The following is a 26,282-nucleotide window of genomic DNA, read 5'->3' as shown; positions in this document are numbered from 1 at the left end:
TAGTAAGTATTTATATAACACTGACATCTTCTGCAGCACTGTACAGAGTACATAGTCATGTCACTGACTGTCCTCAGAGGAGCTCACACGCTAATCCTACCATAGTCATAGTGTAATGTCCTCCCATATTATTATGTATTTATATGGCACTGACATCTTCTGCAGCACATTACAGAGTACATAGTCATGCCACTGACTGTCCTCAGAGGAGCTCACACGCTAATCCTACCATAGTCATAGTGTAATGTCCTCCCATATTATTATGTATTTATATGGCACTGACATCTTCTGCAGCACATTACAGAGTACATAGTCATGTCACTGACTGTCCTCAGAGGAGCTCACTATCTAATCCTACCATAGTCATAGTCTAATGTCCTACCATATTATTATTATGTATTTATATGGCACTGACATCTTCTGCAGCACATTACAGAGTACATAGTCATGTCACTGACCAGTGGCGTAGCTAAGGAGCTGTGAGCCCGATGCAAGTTTTACAATGGGGCCCCCCAAGCACTTTATATATAACAATTGATACGGCGCACCAAAACCTGCCAATGGCTACTACAGAGTCAGAGGTGCAAGAAGGGGATGGGGAGCAGCTTGTTACTGATTACCACTATTCAAACTATCTATGGAAGTGATTATTATGAGCACAGGACCAATAGAGAGCTAATACTGTAGCTGTGGGAGGGCCTTTTGGGGCCCCTCTGGCCCAAGGGCCCCGATGCGGTCGCAACCTCTGCAACCCCTATTGCTACGCCCCTGTCACTGACTGTCCTCAGAGGAGCTCACAATCTAATCCCACCATAGTCATAGTCTAATGTCCTACCATATTATTATTATGTATTTATATAGCAGCACTGACATCTTCTGCAGCACTGCACAGCTCAGCTCGTCCATGACTGCTAGAGGGCGCCGCCCAGGCCCTGCTGGGCGGATTTTAACAATTTAAAAAAAAAAAACACGCAGCTAGCACTTTGCTAGCTGTGTGTGGGGGACGATCGCCGCTGATGCGCCGCTACCCGACGCGTAAGCCCCCCCCCCTCCTGAGACCCCTGGTTTAAAAAAAATAAAATAAAAATACTGCTGCGCCACCACCCTGGCGATCTTAATAGAATGCCAGGGTGGTTAAAGGCTTCCTGTGAGGTTTGTCACGCAGAAAGTTACTGACCTTGTCATAGTCACATGAACGCCTCCTCCCCGCCACACAATTTATCTTTAGTTCCGGCTGGCCTCAAGCTTAACCACCCTGGCGTTCTATTAAGATCGCCAGGGCGGCTGCGGGAGGGTTTTTTTTAAATAAAAAAAAAACTATTTCATGCAGCCAACTGAAAGTTGGCTGCATGAAAGCCCACTAGATGGCGCTCCGGAGGCGTTCTTCCGATCGCCTCCGGCAGCCAGAAGTAACACGGAAGGCCGCAATGAGCAGCCTTCCGTGTTTGGCTTCTCCTGTCGCCATGGCGACGAGCGGAGTGACGTCATGGACGTCAGCCGACGTCCTGACGTCAGCCGCCTCCGATCCAGCCCTTAGCGCTGGCCGGAACTATTTGTTCCGGCTGCGCAGGGCTCAGGCGGCTGGGGGGACCCTCTTTCGCCGCTGCTCGCGGCGGATCGCCGCAGAGCGGCGGCGATCGGGCAGCACACGCGGCTGGCAAAGTGCCGGCTGCATGTGCTACTCTTTATTTGAGCAAAATCGGCCCAGCAGGGCCTGAGCGGCAGCCATCGGCGGTGATGGACGAGCTGAGCTCGTCCATACCGCTAAGATGGTTAAAGTGTAACTGTCAGGGATACAATCAAAAATCAATTCTTTATTTTTATCTGGTAAACAAGCAATAAGGATGGTAACCAGGCAATCCAAACGTTACAATCACTATTATTTTTCTTGTTGATAATTGATCATTCCCCAGTTTGCCTGACTTATTTGGTACATTGCCGCAAGTTCGCAGGGCATGCTGGGTTGTCCTTTTTTGCTTCTTTATTTCCCCTCAGACTTAACTAATGTACAGAAGCAAAAAAGGACAACCCAGCATGCCCTGCAACTTCCTTTTTTGCGTACCAAATAAGAGTCAGGCAAACTGGGGAATGATCAATTATCAACAAGAAAAGTAATAGTGATTGTTAACTTTTGGATTGCCTGGTTAGTATCCTTATTACTTGTTTACCAGATAAAAATAAAGAATTGATTTCTGATTTTATGCCCGACAGTTACACTTTAAGCTTTGCTAGTTTATTTTGTTAATAATGATTTTATGCTGAAAGTGGAGCTGAATTCTTGCACAGGACAGAGGGAAAACACAGAGAAATGCACCCTGTATGTATTTAGAGAGTTTACCCTGTCTAATTCCCCCTCATCTCTGACTAATCACAAGTACAATTTGATCTCCCCTCTGTGCCACCTGACTGCTTCGGCAGAGCAGTTAATTGGTAAACACAGGATATTAAAGAGGAACTCCAGTGAAAATAGCGTAATGTGTGCTTAATTTTCACAATAATTATGTATAAATGATTTAGTTGTTGTTTTCCCATTGTAAAATCTTTCCCCTCCCTGATTTACATTCTGACATTTATCACCTGGTGACATTTTTACTGCTGGCAGATGATTTCACTGGAAGAAGATGCTGCTTGCTTTTTTGGCAGCTGGAAACAGCTGTTATTTCCCACAATGCAACAAGGCTCCCACAGTGTGATGTCAGAATTATGGTCATGACATCACACTGTGGGAGGGGTTTCACCACAATATCAGCCATGCCGACATCCCTGATGATCCGTTTGTGAAAAGGAATAGATTTCTCATGTGACAGGGGGTATCAGCTACTGATTGGGATAAAGTTCAATGCTTCGATACGGTTTCTGTTTAACAATAAGTCTGCTTCCATGAAAGCAGGAAGTAGACACACTGCAGATTTATTGCATGATTTGTATCAGCTGTAACAAAGGAATTTTTTTCTTTAAAGTTCATTATGCTGTTGCGTATCTTTTAGAGCACAGAGGAAGTTCTGCGTTCAGGTCCGCTTTAAGTGTACCTGAGGCAGATAGTTATATAAGTTATAGGACACAGAGTTGTGTTCTCTGCCGAATAACATGTCTCTGTGTCCTTCTGGTGCCGCTGTCAGTCCCCCCTGGGCTCTGCTGTCCCCCCACAAAACTAGTGACAATCTGATTGCTACTAGCCTCCTTTTTCCCCTCCCAGCCATCACTCACCTCACTCCCCCGCCTCCTTCAGGTCCCTCCCCTCCTCGCTCCCCCACCTCCATTACCTCGCTGCCACGCCCTCTTTCACCTCACTCCCCCGCCTCCTTCAGCTCCCTCCCCTCCTCGCTCCCCCACCTCCATTACCTCGCTGCCACGCCCTCTTTTACCTCACTCCCCCGCCTCCTTCAGCTCCCTCCCCGCCAGCTTCCTCCAATCAGCGCTAAGCCGTGACTCAGGTAGTACTTCTGGGTGGCGGCCATCTTGGATTTCTTCCGCCGGTGATCAGACATTACACCAGCTGTGGAGGATGAAGGGAGAGCGGCGTGGAGGGGCGCAGATTCATCCGGGAGGCGGCGTGGAGCAGGTAGTATGATGTTGTTTTTTTTTTACAATTTTCATGCCGCCTCAAGTTCTTTTTAAAGAAAGTGCTGGAATACTATAAAAAAAGTTCTGTAATAATTCATGTGTCACTTTTATTTTTGCAGGTCCCGCTTGCAGTGAATAATCAGAATGGTGAGTTCTGGGAAAGTCGTGACCCCGCCATGCTCCGCCCACTCTGCCCAATCAGAGCTCACTACGTTTTCACTGGGATGACTGAGCAAAAACAGCTCAGAACCCATTTCAGATTGGCTGACTGCTCAGGGTGGTTCACAGTCATTAACCTTTTAGTAGCCAATTTTTTTTAGGGCTCGTTTCCAATATCGCGAATCTGCATGCGTCCAACGCATGCAGATCCGCACATGTAATGCAAGTGGATGGGCCTGTTTCCACTGTAGCGTTGTTGAGGTGCGTTTTTTTCAGCGTGAAAAAAACGCACAAAAGAGCCAACGATTTCGCCTGCGTCGGGAATCCGTGCGAATCGCCGCTAATGTATTTAATAGTAAAAACGCATGCGTTTGTTACATGCGTTTTTACCCGCGATTTCGCGTGCGATTTCGCACCTTTTTCAATTTTATTTAGCCCTGGCAGTGTCATGGTTAATTTCGCATGGCACCCTGCCATGCGAAATCGCAGGCGAAATCGCGGGTAAAAACGCATGTGGAAACGCATCCGCATGCGTTTTTACAAGCGTCGGAATGCGGCCGAAATCGCGTCGCAACAGTGGAAACAAGCCCTTAGAGGCTTGCAAGTGCTAGAGGCCAATTTATTTCAGATTTTTTTTTATTTGTTACATTTCCTTTCTTCTAATTATTACTGCTGTAATATGTATTTATGGCCACTGGTCACTAGGGGGCAGTGTGAGACAATAACAGGGGACTTCTGCTTTCAGTTTCTATATTTTCTGCTAGCAGAGAGACGTCAAAGCATTCTAAGAATTTACAGCACAACGAGTTCTGCCGACTGAGGGCAAAAGCAGAGCACTTATCTTAAAGGGACTCCGAGCAGTGCAGAAACTATGGAAAGATGCACATCATTTTAAAGCTCTCTTTCTCCTCTTTCCAATGATATATAAACCGCCACCCTACGCCTTTTAGTTTTCGCTATTTTCGCGATTGAATTTGCCGCGGCCACGATTTCGATCGCGAAAATAGAGAAAACTAAAAGGCGTAGGGCAACGATTTAGGTGTCGTCAGAAAGAGGAGAGAGAGAGCTTTAAAATGATATCCATCAAGCCATAGTTATATTGTATTACACAGGGCGACTTTTTGTCAAAGTCAGCAGCTGCATTCAGCAGAATGGAGCTGCTGACACTGGGGAAAGTGTCGGCCTGTGTAATACAATATAACTATGGCTTGATGGATATCATTTTAAAGCTCTCTTTCTCCTCTTTCTGACGACACCTAAATCGTTGCCCTACGCCTTTTAGTTTTCTCTATTTTCGCGATCGAAATCGCGGCCGCGGCAATTTCAATCGCGAAAATAGCGAAAACTAAAAGACGTAGGGCGGTGGTTTATATATCATTGGAAAGAGGAGAAAGAGAGCTTTAAAATGATATGCATCTTTCCATAGTTTTTGCACTGCTCGGAGTCCCTTTAAACCAGATAACACTACTGAAGCGGTTCACAAGTTAAAATCTTTACAGATTTGTATAATACGGAGTAAGATAATAACCTATTTTGCTTTTTTATTTATATATTTTTTTGGTTGTCTATCTTTTCTACTTGGAACTCTCTTCACTTCCAATTCCCGCGTTATCAGGATACAGGTCACAACGGTCAAAGCAGTGGTGTCGGCGGCTACACTGGGGCATTGCTGCCCCCCATCCTCCCCCGGGAACCACTGTGCCTCCTGGAGTTCCGTTGCTCAGTAACAGACAGTTCACTGTTTCCAGGTTCCAGCAGCGTACAATGAACAGGATAGGGTCTGTAAACACTCTCCATGCCAGTCTGAGTCTATGTAGAAGTTAAAGAGAGTCTGATGCCTCCTAAAATGCCCTTTTTAGCCAGTCTTCTTAAGCATTAATGGCTTCGCTGAAACGCCGCTATTCCGCGGCAAAACGAAGCTTTAAACACCCCGAAATACCGAGGCAAATTGCGGGGCTCCTTCCTGTTGGAGGCAGAGCTTTGAGGTGCAGCTCTGCCTCTATTCATGTCAATCTCCCGCTGATCTCCGCCTTCTCCCACCCCTCTCGGTCTTCCTTCACTGAGAGGGGCGGGAGGAGGCGGAGATCCGTGGGAGATTGTCACAAATGGAGGCAGAGCTACAGCGCTCAGCTCGGCCTCCCCGGGCAGCAAAATCCAGGACTTTGAAAGTCTTGGATTTTTTCCATGGTATTTGGGGGTGATTAAAGCCTCGTTTTGCTGCGGGATAGCAGAATTTCAGCACTGCCATTAATACTTGATAAGAATGGCTGAAAAAAAGGGGCATTTTAGGAGGCTGCAGGACTCTCTTTAAGTAAATCAAGGGTCTTGTTTGTTTGCCATAAATACCTCACAATCCTTGCAAGCTCCCTTGTAATTAATGTATCTGGACGACACTTTTATTTGCAAAAAAACCTCTCTACCTCCTTCTGATTGTATGCTCTAACATTGTCAGTCAGCAAGAAGTCAGTCTGAAGAAGTGCCAGAGACATTAGATATGCAAAGTATACCTGAGACTAAAGAGGACTCAGGTTTTATACTTACCTGGGGCTTCCCTCAGCCCCCCTGCAGGCTGCTTGGTCCCTCGCTGTGTTCCCGGGCCACTTCTGTCTGCTGCTGGTTGGCCTGGTATTCTGGCCAAGCTGCACTTCGGCGCACATGTGCGACCCAGCCTCGCACACTCCCCATTGCGTTCCCACGGCCGGGGCATTCTGTGCCTGAGCAGCAACCTCTGAGCAGATGCAGAACGCTTCTACCTGCGGGAGCGTGACAGGGAGAGCACATGGCTGGGCCGTACATGTGCAACGCAGCTAAACTCAGCCACAGCACCAGAACATCCAGCAGTGGACGGGAGCGGCCCGGGGAGACAGCGAGGAACCGAGCGGCCTGCAGGGGGGCTGGAGGAAGCCCCAGGTAAGTATAAACCTATGACCGCTTTCCTTTAAAGCAGACCTGAACTGTTGCACAGGACAGAAGGAAAACAGAGAGGAATGCACCTTGTATGTATTTAGAGAGAAGAGCCTGTCTAATTCCCCCTTATCTGTGACTAACCACAAGTTGATCTCTCAGCTTCAACAGAGCAGCTAATTTGTAAACACAGGATGTTAACCCTATGTCTGCTTCCATGAAAGCAGGAAGTAGACACACTGCAGATGTATTGCAGGATTTGTAATAGCTGTAAGGGCCAGTGCACACCAAGAAGCGCTAGCGTAATCGCAATTGCTTAGCACTTTAAGTGATTTTTCTAGGCGATTCTAGGCATTTGCCTAGCGATTTTTCAATCATGCCTAGCGATTTCTGGAGCGTTCTGGTGTTGCGTTTTTTTTTTATTGTTATAACTCAACACAGCTTCTGTAACAAAAGCGCTTAGAAAATCGTGATTTTCCACTTTCCTATACTTAACATTGAGGCTGAATATCCTCAGAAATCAGCAGAAATGCTGCAGCGCACTTGCATTTGGGAGAAAATCACATCACTCTGGTGTGATCCATCCCATCCAAAAACATTAGCCAAGCGCTTTTCAAAGTGCTGGTGTTTTTTTTTTAAAGTTCTCAGAAGCGCTCTTGGTGTGCACCAGTCCTGGCAGAGAAATGCTTTTCTGTAAAGGTTGTTGCGTATCTTTTAGAGCAGAGAGGAAGTTCTGAGTTCAGGTCTGTGATGTCTCCTGACAAATAGTAACCCAAATACAATGATTGTAAATCAGAGGAATGGGTGACAGAGTGATCTTCCATTGCAATCCTTGCTGGAAGTGATCAGAGCAGACCTGAGGCTTTTGTTTTCTACATTTATATACTTCCCTTTCATGTGGAGCGCTGAATAGTAACTATGATCTGTATTTCAGGAGCCGGAGAGACACAAGAGGATATAAACAGTCTCATCGTCCAACAAAACAAAGGTAAAGACCATTATATTCTGTATACAGAGGTCAGACCTCCACCATACAGGCAGGACAGTCTGCAATACAGGCATGCAACAGGTCCGGGCAGTACGGTGTCCTGCATGTTAAAGGATACACGAGGTGACATGTGACATGATGAGATTAGAGATGGCCCGAACGGTTCGCCGGCAAACGGTTCCAGGCGATCGTGATCGCATGTGAACGTGAACTTTCCCGGAAGCTCAGTTCGCCCCCATAGTGCACCATTAGGGTCAACTTTGACCCTCTACATCACAGTCAGCAGGCACATTGTAGCCAATCAGGCTACATTCTCTCCTGGAGCCACTCCCCCCCTTATATAAGGCAGGCAGCCCCGGGCTTTACACTCACTCGTGTGCCTGTAGTAATTAGTGAAGGGAAAGCTGCTGGCAGACTCTCATAGTTGGCTGATGGTGTAATGGTTAAGGGCTCTGCCTCTGACACAGGAGACCAGGGTTTGAATCTCGGCTCTGCCTGTTCAGTAAGCCAGCACTAATTCAGTAGGAGACCTTTGGCAAGTCTCCCTTACACTGCTACTGCCAATAGAGCGCGCCCTAGTGGCTGCTGCTCTGCTCTGGCGTTTTGAGTCCGCAAGGAGAAAAGCGCAATATAAATGTTATTTGTCTTGTCTTGTCATAGGGAAAGATTAGTTAGGCTTTTGTAAGCTTGTTAGCTTGCTCCTGGCTGATTATTATTGCTAAAATAGCACCCCACAACAGCTCTTTTCAGAGCTAATCTTGTTCTTGTGCTTTTTATTTTTACCTTCCACCCTCCACTTATCAGTGAGGGTCACACTGTAGTCACTTCCTGTCTGAGTCAGGACTGAGTCAGCCACTTACATACCATATATTTAACTCTTTCAGGCAGAGAAAGAAAAAAAGGAACACAGCCTAGTTATTTGTATGCTAAGCACTGTACATAAGCATGTCTATCTCATCATGTCACATGTCACTTCGGGTATGTTTAAAGAGAACGTGTAATGAAAAAAGTGCCCCTAGGGGGTAGTTACCTCAGGAGGGGGAAGCCTCTGCTGCAGTATCAGGTTCCCCTTGGGCTTCTGGGGGAAATACTGTAGCTGAGCCCGATAGGTTGTGCTGCACTGTGCAGGCGGGAGCTGTCTGTGCCTGCGCTGCAGAGCGGAACTTTCCCCCAGAGAGCCGCTAGTTTGCTTGCACAGGCAGGCACATGTAAATATTGCTGCGCAGTGTTTGGGGGGAGCCAGTACTGGATTCAGCTGGCTCAGGAGGATGGGGGAAGCCTTATTGGGATCCCAAGGCTTCTCCCTCCTGAGGTAAGTACCCCCGGGGGCAGAAAGTACCCCCATGGGCATTAAGTAACCCCCAGGGGCAGTAAGCATCTCCCAGGGTCTGTAAGTATCCCCCAGGTGCAATAGGCACACCCCAGGGGCAGTAAATATCTCCCAGGGGCAGTAAGTATCTCCCAGGGGCTGTAAGTATCCCCCAGGTGAAATAGGCACACCCCAGAGGCTGTAAGTATCCCCCAGGTGCAATAGGCACGCTCCAGGGGCAGTAAATATCTCCCAGGGGCTGTAAGTATCCCCCAGGGGCAGTAAGTACCCCCCAGGGGCAGTAAGTACCCCCCAGGGGCAGTAAGTATCTCCCAGGGGCAGTAAGTATCTCCCAGGGGCAGTAAGTATCCCCAGGGCCAGTAAGTATCCCCCAGGGCCAGTATGTATCCCCCAGGGCCAGTATGTATCCCCCAGGGGCAGTAAGTATCTCCCAGGGGCAGTAAGTATCCCCAGAGGCAGTAAGTATCCCCAGGGGCAGTAAGTATTTCCCAGGGGCAGTAAGTATCCCCAGAGCCAGTAAGTATCCCCCAGGGGCAGTAAGTATCCCCAGGGGCAGTAAGTATCCCCCAGGGCAGTAAGTACCTCCCAGGAACAGTAAGTACCCCCAGGGAAAGCAAGTATCCCCAGGGGCAGAACGTACACCCCAGGGGCAGTAAGTATCCCCCAGGGGCAGTAGGTACCCCCCAGGGGCAGTAAGTATCCCCCAGGTGCAGTAGGTACCTCCCAGTAACAGTAAGTACCCCCAGGGGCAGAACGTACACCCTAGGGGCAGAACGTACACCCCAGGGGCAGTAAGTATCCCCCACGGGCAGTAGGTACCCCCCAGGGGTAGTAAGTATCTCCCAGGGGCAGTAAGTACCCCCAGGGGCAGTAAGTACCCCCAGGGGCAGTAAGTATCCTCCAGGGGCAGTAAGTATCCCCCAGGTGCAGTAAGTACCTCCCAGGAACAGTAAGTACCTCCCAGGAACAGTAAGTACCCCCCAGGGACAGTAAGTATCCCCCAGGGGCAGTAAGTATCCCCCAGGGGCAGAACATCCCCCAGGTGCAGTAAGTATCCCCCAGGGGCAGTAAGTATCACCAGGGGCAGAAGGTACAACCCAGGGACAGTAAGTATCCTCCAGGGGCAGTAAGTACCCCCAGGGACAGTAAGTATCACCAGGGGCAGAAAGTACACCCCAAGGGCAGTAAGTATCCCCAGGGGCAGTAAGTATCTCTCAGGGGCAGTTTTTTCTCCTACAGATTTACTTTAAAGGACCACTCCCATGAAACATTATATTTTCAAACACCCCCACAGTAGTTATAGCAACCATAAAGAATATTGACAGTGTCATTTATTTCAATTTCTAGCATGGCCCTTTAAAGATCCATATGACACTGTCAATCCCTGCACTCTCGCTGATGGACTTCTGTATCTATAAATCCATCACAGGGGAAGCCTGGTCAGAAACTAAGTAACTGATGGTATAATCCTTCCCTCGGCCCCAGTCTTTCCCAACTGCCATAAATTCTCCTGCTATCTCTCGGCTGACCAGGTCCCCGCAGCCCCCACTCTCTGCCCAAGATTTCAGTAGATAGCTTTCAGCACAGCGCAGACATCGCTGTCATGTCTTGCAGACATCTTTCATTAAAATGGGTGCTAATCCATACAGGATTTATCCTGTGTTAGAATGAGGTAGGACAGCGCCACCTATTGACCACTGCATTACATTGTTCTCAGTTAAGTTCAGCCTTTCTGTTACTCCTCCTCCTCTGTGACCTCATGCACCAGACAAGAAGGGAGTAGCCTTCTAGAAGCTGCCATTTTCACATGCTCTCTGCTGAGGAATCTTCTCCGTGCTTCCACTAAAGGCTGCATAGCCGGTAAGGCATTCTTTCTTACTGTTTTCTATGAATCTGCATGACTAGTACTAGCTGTAGACATGTATTGTGTGTTATTTCTGTGTAGGCAGCTAGTTAGTAGTTCAACTGTATAGTGAGGCCTAGTCAGCTATCCATGCAGCCATGTTGCTGTGTGCACTAGTCTATCTACTGTATGCTGATATGTGATATGTTTATATGCAGTTCATGTACTTATTGCATCATTTCTGTTATTTGTTCACAGTTTCACACCAACTTACTTCAGCTCATTAAAGCTACAGATCATTACCTGGTCTCAATTTATTGAGTAGTAGGAGGGTGTTTATCTGCCTGCTAAGCTCCATACACGCCCCAGGGGTACACGTGGTAGTGAGGACAGGACAGTGAAACGGCTGCTACCCGCGAGTGGAACCAGACCGGCTAGCTTCCCAGCCAGTGAAACGCTGCTACCCAGTGAGTGGAAAATAAGATACTGACTACAGAGACAGCTATACTACCACGCAGCTACGTGCATATCAGTACGCAGCAGTCTCTACACAGTCAAGATCCTTAACAGCAGCATCATGTCAGAAAGCCAAACTTCTTCTTACAAGACAAGGTCTAAAGTCAGTCGCTCTACAAGATCCTCATCAGTCAGCAATGCGGCCGCCATTGCTCGCGCAGAAGCTGAAGCTGCAAAAGCACGTGCTGCCTTCGCAGAGCAAGAGATGCAGCTAAAGCTGCAACAAGCGACACTTGAAACTGAAAGGGCAAAACAGCAAGCAGCACTAGAGAAGCTCTCAGCACAGAGGGAAGCTGCTGCAGCTATTGCCAAAGCAGAAGCCTTAGAAGCACTCATCCACCCAGACGACGAAAGACACAGCAGGCCAGCCAGCCTTGATCTCGCCCATCAGGATCCCCTGCAGCGCACTTCAGATTATGTCCATCGACATTCCAGAATGATCGACTCTTTCCTGTCAATGGAAGATGCTCAACGGGACCTCATCGACAGATCTCATCAAACTCAATTCACAGCCCAGACAGAAAACCAGAATAAGCCTCCAGCCAGCAAGCCAGAAGTCAATATAGAAAATGAACTGATTTCAGAGCACCTGCCACCACGTCCGGAACTTCAACCGGCACATAACGTTCCAGGAACTTCTCCTTACACGCCAAATAGGTATGAGACATTTCGACCAAAACGAGAGACTACTGACAGGTATGATTACACACCACTTTCTCACTATGGCAACACACCACCATCTTTCCCTGCTCCTGCTCAAACCAGCATGGACATTGTTAAGTTCCTCACACGGCGTGAGCTGGTTGCCAAGGGACTTGTGAAGTTTGATGATCACCCTGAGAGTTATAGGGCCTGGCGGTCCTCCTTTAAGAACACAATTAAAGATGTTGAACTGTCCCCTAGTGAGGAGATGGACCTCTTAGCTAAGTGGCTAGGGACTGCATCTGCTGAGCATGTAAAAAGAATCAGGTCCATTAACATAAGAAACCCAGCAGCTGGACTAAAAATGGTTTGGGACAGACTTGATGAATGTTATGGTTCAGTGGAGGCTATAGAAAACTCTTTGTTTAAAAGGATAGAAGATTTCCCTAAAATAGCTTCCAAAGGCTTGCAGAAACTCAGGGAACTTAGTGACTTGTTAATGGAACTTCAGGTAGCCAAATCTGAAGGTGATCTGTCAGGCCTTGCATATTTTGACACTGCCAGAGGTGTTAACCTCATAGTACAAAAGTTAACCCCTGGCTTACAAAATGAGTGGGTTAAATGTGGTTCTAACTATAAGAAAAAATACCATGTTTCATTTCCTCCATTTTCTGTGTTTGTAGACTTTATACATGATCAGGCTAAGATAAGAAATGATCCTAGTTTTGATTTTGCACTAACATGTACTTCTGTTCCAGGTCTTCCTTCACACAAAGCTTCAGTGGCAGTTCACAAGACTGAACTGTCTTCCCCAGACTCTCCCCACAGGTTTGCTGGCTCCTCCCAGGCAGCAAACAAAGTTAGAGACCCTGGTAAGCAGTGTCCTATACACAGAAGGCCACATTCTCTGCTGAAATGTAGGGGGTTTAGAGAGAAACCCATTGAGGAACGTAAAGCCTTTCTTAGAGAGAATAGCATCTGTTACAAGTGCTGCTCATCCACCACTCACTTTGCCAAGAACTGCAAGTTTAGTGAAAATTGTAAAGAATGTGATAGCACAGATCACAACACAGCACTACATCCTGGACCAGCTCCATGGACTTTACAACATACTCACAGCACAACCGAGCATGGCGGGGAGGAGGGTGACACTCCTACAGTTACATTAGAGGTCACTCCACAGTGCACAGAGGTCTGCAAAGGAGCCACAGGTGGAAGATCCTGCTCCAAAATGTGTCTAGTCCGAGTCTACCCAGCAGAACAAAGGGAGAAAGCAGTAAAAATGTATGCCATCCTAGACGATCAAAGCAATGGGTCTCTAGCCCACCCAACCTTCTTTGATATGTTCAATGTTAAAGGCCCCAGCTCTCCATACTCACTAAGGACTTGTGCAGGAATTGTGGAGACGGCGGGGAGAAGAGCATCTGGCTTCCAGATCGAAGCTATAGATGGAAGCATCTGCTTGCCCTTACCAACTCTAATAGAGTGCAACCAGATTCCTGATCATAGATCTGAAATTCCTACTCCAGATGTCGCATTACATCATGCACACTTGAAGCGTATAGCCCACCTGATCCCAGAACTTGATCCACAGGCTAAGATAATCTTGCTACTCGGGAGGGATATCCTACGAATCCATAAAGTGAGAAAACAAATAGATGGTTCCCATGATGCTCCTTATGCTCAGAAGCTAGACCTAGGATGGGTCATAATAGGTGAGGTCTGCCTAGGGCGTGTGCACAAGCCAGATACAGTTCATAGTATGTTCACAAGCACACTAGCAAGTGGGCGCCCCTCACTTTTCCAACCATGTGTCAACAACTTTCTCATAAAGGAGCTACCATGTGCCTCCCATCTACCTTGTCCCTTCACAGATGTCTCTAGTGACAATGATGCCTGTGACAGTGACCAAGACCACTTAGGATGCAGAGTCTTCCAGAGGTCAAAAGATGATAATCGGGTAGCATTATCTATTGAAGACAAGCAGTTCTTGGAAATAATGGAACGAGACTTTGTGAAGGACAGCACTAACAGTTGGGTTGCACCCCTTCCTTTCAGAACTCAGAGAAGACGCCTACCTAACAACAAAGTACAAGTGCTTAAACGTTTCTCTTCTCTCAGACGTAACTTCCAAAGAAAGCCAGAAATGAGAGAACACTTCTTTTCTTTCATGCAGAAAATATTTGAGAACAATCATGCAGAGATTGCCCCACCCCTTAAAGGTCCTGAAGAATGCTGGTACCTGCCAATTTTTGGAGTATATCATCCAAAGAAGCCAGGTCAGATCAGAGTAGTGTTTGACTCTAGCGCCAAATTTGAAGGCATCTCCCTAAACGATGTGCTGCTGACAGGCCCTGACCTGAATAACAAGCTACTGGGGGTACTTCTCCGTTTCCGCAAGGACACTGTCGCTCTGATTGCCGACATCCAACAGATGTTTCATTGCTTCCTTGTTAAGGAGAAGGATAGAAACTTCCTCAGATTCCTCTGGTTTAAAGACAATGATCCTTCAAAGGACATCATAGAGTATCGCATGAGAGTGCACATCTTTGGGAACAGCCCCTCACCTGCAGTTGCTATATATGGACTCAGACGTTCTGCTCAAGAAGGAGAGAGAGAATATGGGTTGGACACAAGACAGTTTGTAGAAAGAGACTTCTATGTAGATGACTGTTTGAAATCATTACCTTCTAATGACTCTGCAATCAGTCTCCTCAAAAGAGCCCAAGACATGCTTGCCTGCTCCAACTTGAGACTTCACAAGATTGCTTCAAACAGCAAAGAAGTTATGGAAGCCTTCCCTTCTGAAGATCATTCTAATGACCTAAGGGACTTGGATCTGGGGTCAGAAACTTTACCAGTCCAACGTAGCCTTGGACTTCTCTGGGACTTAAAATCTGACACCTTCACCTTTCAAGTTAGCAAGGAAGAAAAACCTTTTACTCGCAGAGGTGTCCTATCTGCAATCAACAGCCTATATGACCCTTTGGGATTTGCGGCTCCTGTCACTATCCAGGGTAAGGCCTTGCTCAGAGATTTAACCCGTGAAACTACTGACTGGGATGTTCCATTGCCTCCTGACAAGAAGAATCTGTGGGTGGAATGGAGAAACTCTCTAGCAGCTCTGTCTAGCCTTAAAGTTGCACGCACATATGCTCCTGTGCCATCTACAGATGTCCAAGATCATACACTTTGTGTATTTTCTGATGCTTCAGTTAAAGCCATATCTGCTGTCGCTTATCTTAGAACCATAGACATTAAAGGACAATGCCACATTGGCTTTGTTATGGGCAAAGCAAAACTTGCACCACAGCCTGAGCACACGATACCCAGACTTGAACTTTGTGCAGCAGTCCTAGCTGTTGAAATGGCTGAGCTAATCACATCTGAGATTGACATTGACCTTAAAAAGGCTGAATTCTACACAGACAGCAAAGTAGTCTTAGGCTACATCAACAACGAGTCCAGACGATTCTATGTTTATGTCAACAACAGGGTGCTGCGGATTAGGAAATCCACCAGTCCAGAACAGTGGCATTATGTGTCCACTGACAACAATCCTGCGGACCACGCTACAAGAGCTGTTGCAGCAAGTCATCTCAAAAATACAACTTGGTTCACAGGTCCTGCATTCTTGTGTAATTCCACTCCAGCAGTTCACCAGAACAACATGTTTGAACTAGTGGATGAAGACTCAGACACTGAGATCCGTCCACAAGTGTCTGCACTTCACACAGTGACACTCTTCAAGTCCTTTGAATCTCATCGCTTCAAGAGATTCTCTACCTGGAAATCACTTGTTAGAGCCATTACCTGTCTAGCTCACATAGCCCGATCTTTTCAAAGAACCAATTCGAATGATGCTAAGAAGTGTAAAGGTTGGCACCACTGTCAAGAGGTATACACCATAGCAGAACTCCAACACTCCAAGAACTTCATCATTCGCACTGTACAGCAGGAAATCTACACCAAAGAGATTGCCTGTATCACTAACAGCAAGTCTATCCCTAAAGACAGCTCTTTAAAGAAACTTGACCCATTCCTTGACAAATACGGTCTCCTGAGAGTAGGAGGTCGTCTTAAGCAAGCAAGTCTAGAGCCTGATGAAAGGAATCCTTTGATAATTCCCGGTCATCATCATGTTACAAGATTGATTGTACAACACTACCACATCCAAGTCAAGCACCAAGGAAGACTGTTTACAGAAGGAGCTTTACATACTGCTGGATTGTGGATAGTTGGGGCAAAGAGATGTGTGAGTAGCATCATCTTCAGTTGCATCACATGCCGTAAACTTCGTGGTATGCTACAAACACAGAAGATGGCTAATCTGCCTGCTGATAGACTCAGTATGGATCCTCCTTTCACCAATGTTGGACTTGACGTATTTGGGCCTTGGTCCGTCACAGCACGTCAAACTAGAGGCGGTCAAGCAAACAGTAAACGCTGGGCAGTCATATTCACCTGTATGACCATCAGAGCTGTTCACATTGAAGTCATTGAATCTATGGATACTTCAAGCTTTATCAACGCCCTTAGACGTTTTATTGCAATCAGAGGTCCTGTGAAGCACATTCGATCTGACAGAGGCACCAATTTCATTGGAGCTGCTAAAGAACTACAGATCTCTTCCAATATTGATGCCAAGGCTGTGGAAAGATACCTGAGTGATCAGGACTGCACTTGGACTTTCAACCCACCTCACTCCTCTCACATGGGTGGAGCTTGGGAAAGGATGATCGGCATAGCCCGAAGAATCTTGGATTCCATCTTTCTACAAGCAGGAACTGCAAGACTCACTCACGAGAGCCTGGTAACCTTCATGGCTGAAGTCACAGCTATCATCAATGCTAGACCTCTGACTCCAGTTCTTAGTGATCCAGAAGAACCATTTCTTCTCACTCCTGCAACCCTCCTTACCCAAAAGACTGGGAAAGTGAGTCCTCCTCCTGGTGAGTTCAGCACTAAAGACATGTACAAACGTCAATGGAAACAAGTGCAGTGCCTTGCTGACACATTCTGGGACAGATGGAAGAAACAATACATCTCTACTTTGCAACCACGGAACAAGTGGCAGACTGCAAGGCCCAACCTGAAACCCGGAGATGTTGTACTTCTAAAGGACTGCCAATTGCAGAGAAATGAGTGGCCTCTAGGACTTGTCACCAAGACGTTTCCAAGTGAGGACGGAAATGTCCGCAAAGTAGAAGTAAAGGTCTGCAGACAGCAAGAGACCAAGTTGTTTCTCAGACCAGTGTGTGAACTCATTCTCCTATTATCCCCTACTGAATGATGGTGGTATCTGTTGATACCAGACGGGGAGTGTCATGTCTTGCAGACATCTTTCATTAAAATGGGTGCTAATCCATACAGGATTTATCCTGTGTTAGAATGAGGTAGGACAGCGCCACCTATTGACCACTGCATTACATTGTTCTCAGTTAAGTTCAGCCTTTCTGTTACTCCTCCTCCTCTGTGACCTCATGCACCAGACAAGAAGGGAGTAGCCTTCTAGAAGCTGCCATTTTCACATGCTCTCTGCTGAGGAATCTTCTCCGTGCTTCCACTAAAGGCTGCATAGCCGGTAAGGCATTCTTTCTTACTGTTTTCTATGAATCTGCATGACTAGTACTAGCTGTAGACATGTATTGTGTGTTATTTCTGTGTAGGCAGCTAGTTAGTAGTTCAACTGTATAGTGAGGCCTAGTCAGCTATCCATGCAGCCATGTTGCTGTGTGCACTAGTCTATCTACTGTATGCTGATATGTGATATGTTTATATGCAGTTCATGTACTTATTGCATCATTTCTGTTATTTGTTCACAGTTTCACACCAACTTACTTCAGCTCATTAAAGCTACAGATCATTACCTGGTCTCAATTTATTGAGTAGTAGGAGGGTGTTTATCTGCCTGCTAAGCTCCATACACGCCCCAGGGGTACACGTGGTAGTGAGGACAGGACAATCGCTGTGCAATAAGATGCTCGTCCAGCTCCTCTCCCCTATTCAGTCGACGTAAACACTGCTGCTGTGGCTGTATCTAATGACGCTCTGTCACAGGACTGCGCGTCATTAGATGCAGCCACAGCAGCAGTGTTTACATTGACTGAATAGGGGAGAGGAGCTAGCTAGAGCATTTTATTGCACAGCGATGTCTGCGCTGTGCTGAAAGCTATCTACTGAATTCCTGGGCAGAGAGTGGCGGCTGTGGGGACCTGGTCAGCCGAGAGATAGCAGGAGAATTTATGGCAGTTGGGAAAGACTGGGGCCGAGGGAAGGATTATACCATCAGTTACTTAGTTTCTGACCAGGCTTCCCCTGTGATGGATTTATAGATACAGAAGTCCGTCAGCGAGAGTGCAGGGATTGACAGTGTCATATGGATCTTTAAAGGGCCATGCTAGAAATTGAAATAAATGACACTGTCAATATTCTTTATGGTTGCTATAACTACTGTGGGGGTGTTTGGAAATATAATGTTTCGTGGGAGTGGTCCTTTAAGGAGGATCCCCGCTGAGTTTATCAGCCTCTGTTGCCCGATGGGGATTGCAACCCGACCCCTCGGGTATCATTGCAGGGCTGAGGCTGTGCGGACGTGTTCTGTGCTATGTAAGGGGGGGGGGGGGGGGGGTGGAGCAAGCAGGAGTGACATCATGTGGTGGGCTGGGTAAATAGGAAGAACAGTGCAGAAGTGATTTACCAGGGAGCAGTGCTGGCGGGGTGTCCAGTAGGGTCGGGGGCTGCCGTACACAGGCTGGACTCTCAGCACAGGAGGTCATTATGGGCCGCATACGCCAGCGTTCATCTAGTGTGTGTACAGCGCTTAGGACAACTGCTCTAGGCAGGACTGCAGCTCAAGCTGCTGATACAAATGGGCGGGTGGAATCGGAACCATTCCAATTTTTTTTTTTTATCAGATATTTTGGGTTTAGAGCTAAAATGCAGAACTCTACGTTCCTTGAATCCCGAGTTGTGTCATGTGCTGAGTTTTTCATTGAATCAATGGCACGGACTTTTGCAGTTAGTTGGTGAGTTGCAAAGCCCCCCCCCCCCCCCCCCCCATGCCATCGTCCCCAAATTTCCAAGGTACCGATACGTTTAGCCTGATCGCAGAAATCGGAAGCAGCGGATCAGAGAATGATTTTTTCTGCAGAAAATCGGATTACTGCGGTAATTTTAGGCTAATTAGGGGACATTGGAACTATTAGGCTAATCAGAATGCATCATTTTTCACAGATGATTGTAGTAATTTTTGGCCAGTCAGAAGATATTGGAAGTATTAGGCCAATCAGAGAATGGAGAAATTTATCTGCGATTGGCAATTGGAAATGCGGTTTTCGCGTAATGGCGTACATCCGCAAAAAATAGCGGATTCTGATATTTAAAAAAAAAAAAAAGGTTTTACAACTAACTAACTTTATTGACAAATTAAGAAAAAAAATAACAATTTTAGACATATGCGGAAATCGGGAATCAGAAAAACAGATTCCCACTGAAATCGGCAGAATCGGAAAGGCACTTTTTGGAAAATTTTGACGGAATCAGAAATCAGCATTTCTGATTTCTGACTATACCTGGTGGGAAGGAACAAGTAATAAAAAAAATTCAAAAAGACCCAAATTTATTTGAGAAAATCAATTTAAAAAGTTTAACCATTTCCCAACTGCTGCATTGTGTATCTACACCCATGTGGACTTCACTTCAGCACCAGAGGTGTAGAGACACGTATCACGCTGTTTACATCAACACGCATAAAGCGATGCATGCATCAGGTTTTAGTTTTCCACGAATTGGTGAAGTGAGATCACTGAAGTATATTATGTACTGTGTTTCAAAGCACTAACAATCGCTGGAGATTTGGAAATCTGTGGAAAACGCCCTCAAATTGCCCCAGTGCGAATGGGCCCATAAGGAAACACGAGATGACAAGATGAGACAGACATGTGTATTTACAGTACCAAACATACGAATAACCAGGCTGGGTTCTTTTTTTTTCTTTTTCTACCTGAAAGAGTTAACATTTAGCGTATGCAAACATCAGTTTTTCTCAAGTCAGTACTAAGTCAGACTATAGCATCACCCTCATTGATAAGGAATTACAGCCATAAAGTTTTTTTCTTGCAGAGAACAGCTTCTGAGAACAGGCGATACATTAGTAAACGTCAATAGTTTATATATTTTTGCTTCTGAACACTGAAAGACTGTCGGTATATGAGACAATACATTATTTGCATACAACTTTCTTTTCTCAGAAAAATAAAACTGTAGGATTCTGAAAAAAAATAAGTCATTTTTAGGAGTAGGAGGATAGATAAAAAATGTTTATCTCAGCAGTTTATTTTTATTTCCACCTCGGGTTTCCTTTAAGGCCACCTCTGCTGAGAGTCTAATGTGTGTGCTGTGGCCACCGATCCCCCAGGATGGGGAGAAATCTGACTGGCAGATCCCCCTGGTCAAGCACAGGCTACTAGTCTCCAACTGAGCCCTCCCACTGTATGCTGATAGCGCCCCCCCCCCCCCCCCCCCAGGAGTTGTACACTTGTGTTGCACATGTGCTGAAAATATGGTTAATAACTCCAATGTGCGCAGGGAGCGGGCTGGGTGAAATCAGAAGTGTGTTTATTGAACATTTTCTGTAATGAACAAGCACATGTCTTTATCAGTCTGGAGATACAGGAATGTGACAGTATATCCCATTATTACATATGAATACACATCTGTATTCATCAATACATTCTCCATAACAAGTATAACTTTCCTATAAGAGACATTAACCATATAACATGTGCAGCTGCTCTATGATGAAGCGAGAATAAATCTCGCTTCAGAGCTCATAGTTAGCAGGGGCATGTGTTCCCCTGCTAAAACGCCGCTATCCCGCGGCTAAACGGGGGTCCCTTCACCCCCAAACCCCCCACTGCGACACTTGGTCGCAGGCTTGGTCGCTCCTGAAGGCAGGGCTAACGGCTGCAGCCCTGCCTCCAGTCGCGTCTATCAGCAGCGCATCGCCGCCTCTCCCCCGCCCCTCTCAGTGAAGGAAGACTGAGAGGGGCGGGGGAGAGGCGGAGATACGCGCTGACAGACGTGCGTGGGGCAGGGCTGCGGCGGTTAGCCCTGCCCCAACCAGGAAGCGCTCCCCCGCATTACGGAGGGGATTTGGGGGATCCGGGAACCCCGTTAAGCCGCGGGATAGCGGCGGTTTAGCAGGGGCACTATATATGAGGTCTGAAGCGAGATTTATTCTCGCTTCAGACTCTCTTTAATCGGCATCACAGTAAGCAAACAGTGCATTATATCTCATACAGACACATCAGCTCCCTATAGCAATCACATCCACTATACAGTAGCCCCAAGTGACCCATCAGTATATCTCACTCACAAGTGTGTGGGGTCTCTGTACACCCCCCACTGCATCACCAGCAGCCTTGGCTGATTACAGGAATGTCACCTGAATCATTTTACCCTGTTTATAGCCCTAAATATGTGTTTTCTTACCTGTAATGAACAAGCACATGTCTTTATCAGTCTGGAGTTACAGGATTGTGACAGTATATCCTGTCCTCCCAGGAACTAAAGATCGGTGTGTTCTGTTCCTCCCTTGCAGTGCTTGTCCTAAGGTCTTAACACTCTGCTGCCATCTAATGGTGATTTACTAAAGGGTCATGAATTGTTTCCTGATATAGCTGTCATCATCTTGGATTGCTGAGGCTGGCAATGCTATAGATATTAGTTTATTTTTATGGGGTGCCTATTTTTGACATATCTTACACTTGCAACGCATCTGTACAGGAAACGCCCCTGAATTGTCGTCGAGGAAGCGAATCCTGATCCGTGAGAGTAATTCTACAATTTTACAAGGATGATAATTGTACAGACACCAGACTGACCTGCTACACTCAGGCCCTCTTCACAAAGAAATCGTATACAAATTGCAAATATCAAATTCATATTTGCCGCACATCTCATGCAAGTTATTGGCATTGCGCTTGTTGTGCATTTTACTGCAAATTTTCACATCCAATTTTTCAGCACAAAAGACAAAGAAAAAAAACAAAAACAGCCTACATGTGTTCTTTCTTCTGTAACGGACAAGCGGATCGCATACAGTGCAAGTTACATTCTCAAACCAATGTTAATTTAATGACATACAAATTCATTTACATTAACTTCAAGAATATGCATGGAAAATCTGAATACTAAAAATCACATATAAACCCCCCAAAACAACAACAACACAAAGGAATCAGATGCGCAAAAACACAAAACTCAGAATCGCAAACACAAAACAAAACCTTGCAGGGATACCGTAGGTTGTGAAGGGCTATCTCCAGTGGATGCCGCATGCGTTTCTGAATGGCGAAGCTTCGGCCTAATTGTAATAGTTGCACCATGACCGGCTATAGGGGTTCAATACAGTTGGCACAATAGTTTTGTTTTCAAAACATTTTTTATTAGCGGTAAACATGTTAAACAAACCGGATTAACGGCATTGAGGTACAACTGCATTTTGAAAATGATTTGTAAGTATTCTCAGTGTTTAGTCAGCAAGTGACCCTGTACAAGGTCTTAATAATGCTTAAAGGGGCACTACAGCGAAAAACTGTAAAATGTAAAATATGTGCAAACGTATACAAAGAAGTAGTACATTTCTCCCAGAGTAAAATGAGCCATAAATTACGTTTCTCCTATGTTGCTGTCACTTACAGTGAGTATTAGAAATCTGACAGAAGTGACAGGTTTTGGACTAGTTCATCTCTTCATAGGGGATTCTCAGCAAGGCTTTTATTCTTTATAAAAATATTCCCTAAATAGGATTTAACCCATTCGCGTTCCGTCGTTTTCACTTGAGCAATGTTCACCTCCCATTCATTAGCCTATAACTTTATCACTACTTATCACAATAAACTGATCTATATCTTGTTTTTTCCGCCACCAATTAGGCTTTCTTTGGGGGGTACATTTTGCTAAGAGCCACTTTACTGTAAATGCATTTTAACAGGAAGAATAAGAAAAAACTGAAAAAATTCATTATTTCTCAGTTTTCAGCCATTATAGTTTTAAAATAATACATGCCTCCATAATTAAAACTCACGTATTGTATTTGCCCATATGTCCCGGTTATTACACCGTTAAAATTATGTCCCTATCACAATGTATGGCGACAATATTTTATTTGGAAATAAAGGTGCATTTTTTCCGTTTTGCATCTATCACTACTTACAAGTTTAAAATAAAAAAAATATAGAAATATTTCATCTTTACATTGATATTTAAAAAGTTTAGACCCTTAGGTAAATATTTACATGTTGTTTTTTTTTATTGTAATGTTTTTTGTTTTTTTTTATATTAAACATTTTATTTGGGTATTTTTGGGAGGGTGAGATGGAAACCATATTTTTTTAATGTAATTGTGTGTTGATTTAATTTTTTTTTACTTTTTGTTGTAGTTTTACTTTTTGGCCACAAGATGGCGGCCATGAGTTTGTTTACATGACGTCACTCTAAGCGTAGCACACGCTTAGAGTGACGCATCGGGGAGGGAACAGCCAGAAAAGGCGCAGCCTCCGAGAGAAGCTGTCACTTTTTCAGCGGGGGAGAGGAATCAGTGATCGGGCACCATAGCCCGATTCACTGATTGCCTGGCTAACGAACCGCGGGCCAGGAGCACGCATGCACGCGCGCGATCGGCCGCGGTAGCGCGCATGTTTCCTGGACGTAGTTTCTACGTCTAGGAACCAAAATAGGTTAAACAACAAGGCTGGCCAGCTTTCCTGCTCCCTACACAGTTTTTGGGCAGTTGGAAAGAGCAACTGCCACTCACTAAGTGCTTTTGAAAATAAATATATCCCTGAGAATCCCCTATGAAGAGATGGACTAGTCCAAAACCTGTCACTTCTGTCAGATTTCTACTACCTACTGTAAGTGACCGCAACATAGGAGAAAAGTAATTTATGGCTCATTTTACTCTGGGAAAAATGTACTTCTTATTTGTATATGTTTGCACATATTTTACATTTTACAGTTTTTCGCTGTAGTGCCCCTTTATGAGAAAAAAGCCAGTACAAAATTCCAAACAAATGAAAGTAAAACCACACAAAACAGTAATAGTAACAATACCAATAGGAATCATCTTCTAAGAAGAAAAGAAAAATGTAAGTAATAATGAGGCAATACGTAACACAGAGCATCCTAGCCTATCACTGTATTGCTGTGACACTGTGCTCCCCTCCTACACTGTGCCCTGAGGCTGGAGCCTCTCCAGCCTATGCCTCGGCCCGGCCCTGAGTCTATCACTGTATTGCCGTGACACTGTGCTCCCCTCCTACACTGTGCCCTGAGGCTGGAGCCTCTCCAGCCTATGCCTCGGCCCGGCCCTGAGTCTATCACTGTATTGCCGTGACACTGTGCTCCCCTCCTACACTGTGCCCTGAGGCTGGAGCCTCTCCAGCCTATGCCTCGGCCCGGCCCTGAGTCTATCACTGTATTGCTGTGACACTGTGCTCCCCTCCTACACTGTGCCCTGAGGCTGGAGCCTCTCCAGCCTATGCCTCGGCCCGGCCCTGAGTCTATCACTGTATTGCCGTGACACTGTGCTCCCCTCCTACACTGTGCCCTGAGGCTGGAGCCTCTCCAGCCTATGCCTCGGCCCGGCCCTGAGTCTATCACTGTATTGCCGTGACACTGTGCTCCCCTCCTACACTGTGCCCTGAGGCTGGAGCCTCTCCAGCCTATGCCTCGGCCCGGCCCTGAGTCTATCACTGTATTGCCGTGACACTGTGCTCCCCTCCTACACTGTGCCCTGAGGCTGGAGCCTCTCCAGCCTATGCCTCGGCCCGGCCCTGAGTCTATCACTGTATTGCTGTGACACTGTGCTCCCCTCCTACACTGTGCCCTGAGGCTGGAGCCTCTCCAGCCTATGCCTCGGCCCGGCCCTGAGTCTATCACTGTATTGCCGTGACACTGTGCTCCCCTCCTACACTGTGCCCTGAGGCTGGAGCCTCTCCAGCCTATGCCTCGGCCCGGCCCTGAGTCTATCACTGTATTGCCGTGACACTGTGCTCCCCTCCTACACTGTGCCCTGAGGCTGGAGCCTCTCCAGCCTATGCCTCGGCCCGGCCCTGAGTCTATCACTGTATTGCCGTGACACTGTGCTCAGACTCAGACCATCTCCTGGCCTAGCATTGTTCAATCTAGATATCAACTCTACAATATAAACCTTGAGATCTTCTTTGAATGCTAATATATTCCTGGCTACTAACAGAGCAATAACAAGGCATTGGAGGGTTCCAAAATCCCCTGAGCTTGCAGAGATCTTGCAAATCGTCAACACTAATTTCTAATACGAACGCATGATAGCCAACCTCACTGGCTCACTATGGATAGATTTCTGAGAACCTGGGAGCTGTGGGGTAATAACTATGTTCAGTGATATGTTAAAGAGACACTGAAGCGAAAAAAAATGATGATATTATGATTTCTATGTGTAGTACAGCTAAGAAATAAAACATTAAGATCAGATATATCAGTCTAATTGTTTCCAGTACAGGAAGAGTTAAGAAACTCTAGTTGTTATCTCTATGCAAAAAAGCCATTGATCTCTACGACTTTCAAAGTCATGGAGAGGGCTGTTATCTGACTTTTATTATCTCAACTGTAAGTGAACTAATTACTTTTCCTCTGGCAGAGGAGAGTTCATTAGTTCACAGACTGCTCTGAAAGAATCATTTTGAATGCAGATTGTTGTGTAATCTGCACATATTAGAGAATGATGCAATGTTAGAAAAAACACTATATACCTGAAAATAAAAATATGAGAATATTTTCTTTGCTGCTAATCTTCTAGTAATTATTCATAGTACACAACCAATTCACTATATCATATATATTTTTCCGCTTCAGTGTCTCTTTAAGGTCAATAGATTGCCCAGACTGAGTGACAACTGGGACTATGAGAAATGCTGAACTGGGTCGGCCTGCAGATGGCAGAATTAGGGTGGGGCGATATTTTTGGGCCACACGTGAGACTGGATGCAGCAGACTGATTTCAATAGGCTGGGATTCTGCATCAGAAGTCACATGCAGGGAATGGCTGCGATTTGCGGCTAGTATAAATAGGCTGCGAGTGCGGCAGTACAGGCAGGTCCCCAGCAGCAGCAATGGGCATCTTCAGAGACAGGAGGTGGCCAGAGCAGGACATAAAACAAACAGCATGTACATGATAAGAAATAACATTCTCAGGCCTGGGGGTCTGCTAAACACTCTATTCCCACCGCACTGGACGCTGGTCAGACTGTCCATTCCTGTTCTACAACCTCTGCATACTTTACTGTAACAGA

The 26,282-nt window shown here is 46.1% G+C and overlaps 2 protein-coding genes across 5 annotated transcripts in view; one reads left to right on the top strand and one right to left on the bottom strand.

Annotated features, from left to right (window-relative positions):
• LOC137538746 (low choriolytic enzyme-like) overlaps positions 1 to 26,282 on the bottom strand; it is a 1,161,243-nt gene that overhangs the window by 1,134,844 nt on the left and 117 nt on the right. The window lies entirely within an intron of this gene.
• On the top strand, positions 10,559 to 17,815 carry LOC137538745 (uncharacterized). Of its 2 annotated transcripts, none has more exons than XR_011024875.1 (2): positions 10,559 to 17,530; positions 17,772 to 17,815. XR_011024875.1 is itself a non-coding variant. In XM_068261056.1 (2 exons), exon 2 carries the CDS (start codon positions 11,366 to 11,368, stop codon positions 17,237 to 17,239), a length of 5,874 nt encoding a protein of 1,957 aa, XP_068117157.1. In that variant the 5' UTR covers positions 10,559 to 10,805; positions 11,047 to 11,365; the 3' UTR covers positions 17,240 to 17,815. The 2 variants fall into 2 exon arrangements, 1 of the variants encoding a protein (XP_068117157.1); XM_068261056.1 differs by having other exon boundaries at positions 10,559 to 10,805; positions 11,047 to 17,815.

The sequence above is a fragment of the Hyperolius riggenbachi genome, chromosome 11 (assembly GCF_040937935.1).
Source record: "Hyperolius riggenbachi isolate aHypRig1 chromosome 11, aHypRig1.pri, whole genome shotgun sequence".
Classification (NCBI taxonomy): Eukaryota; Metazoa; Chordata; class Amphibia; order Anura; family Hyperoliidae; genus Hyperolius; species Hyperolius riggenbachi.
This window is presented reverse-complemented; position numbering and strand designations above follow the sequence as displayed.

Excerpts from the sequence above, each read along its gene's own strand:
- LOC137538745 (XM_068261056.1), top strand. The coding sequence starts at position 11,366 with ATGTCAGAAAGCCAAACTTCTTCTTACAAGACAAGGTCTAAAGTCAGT.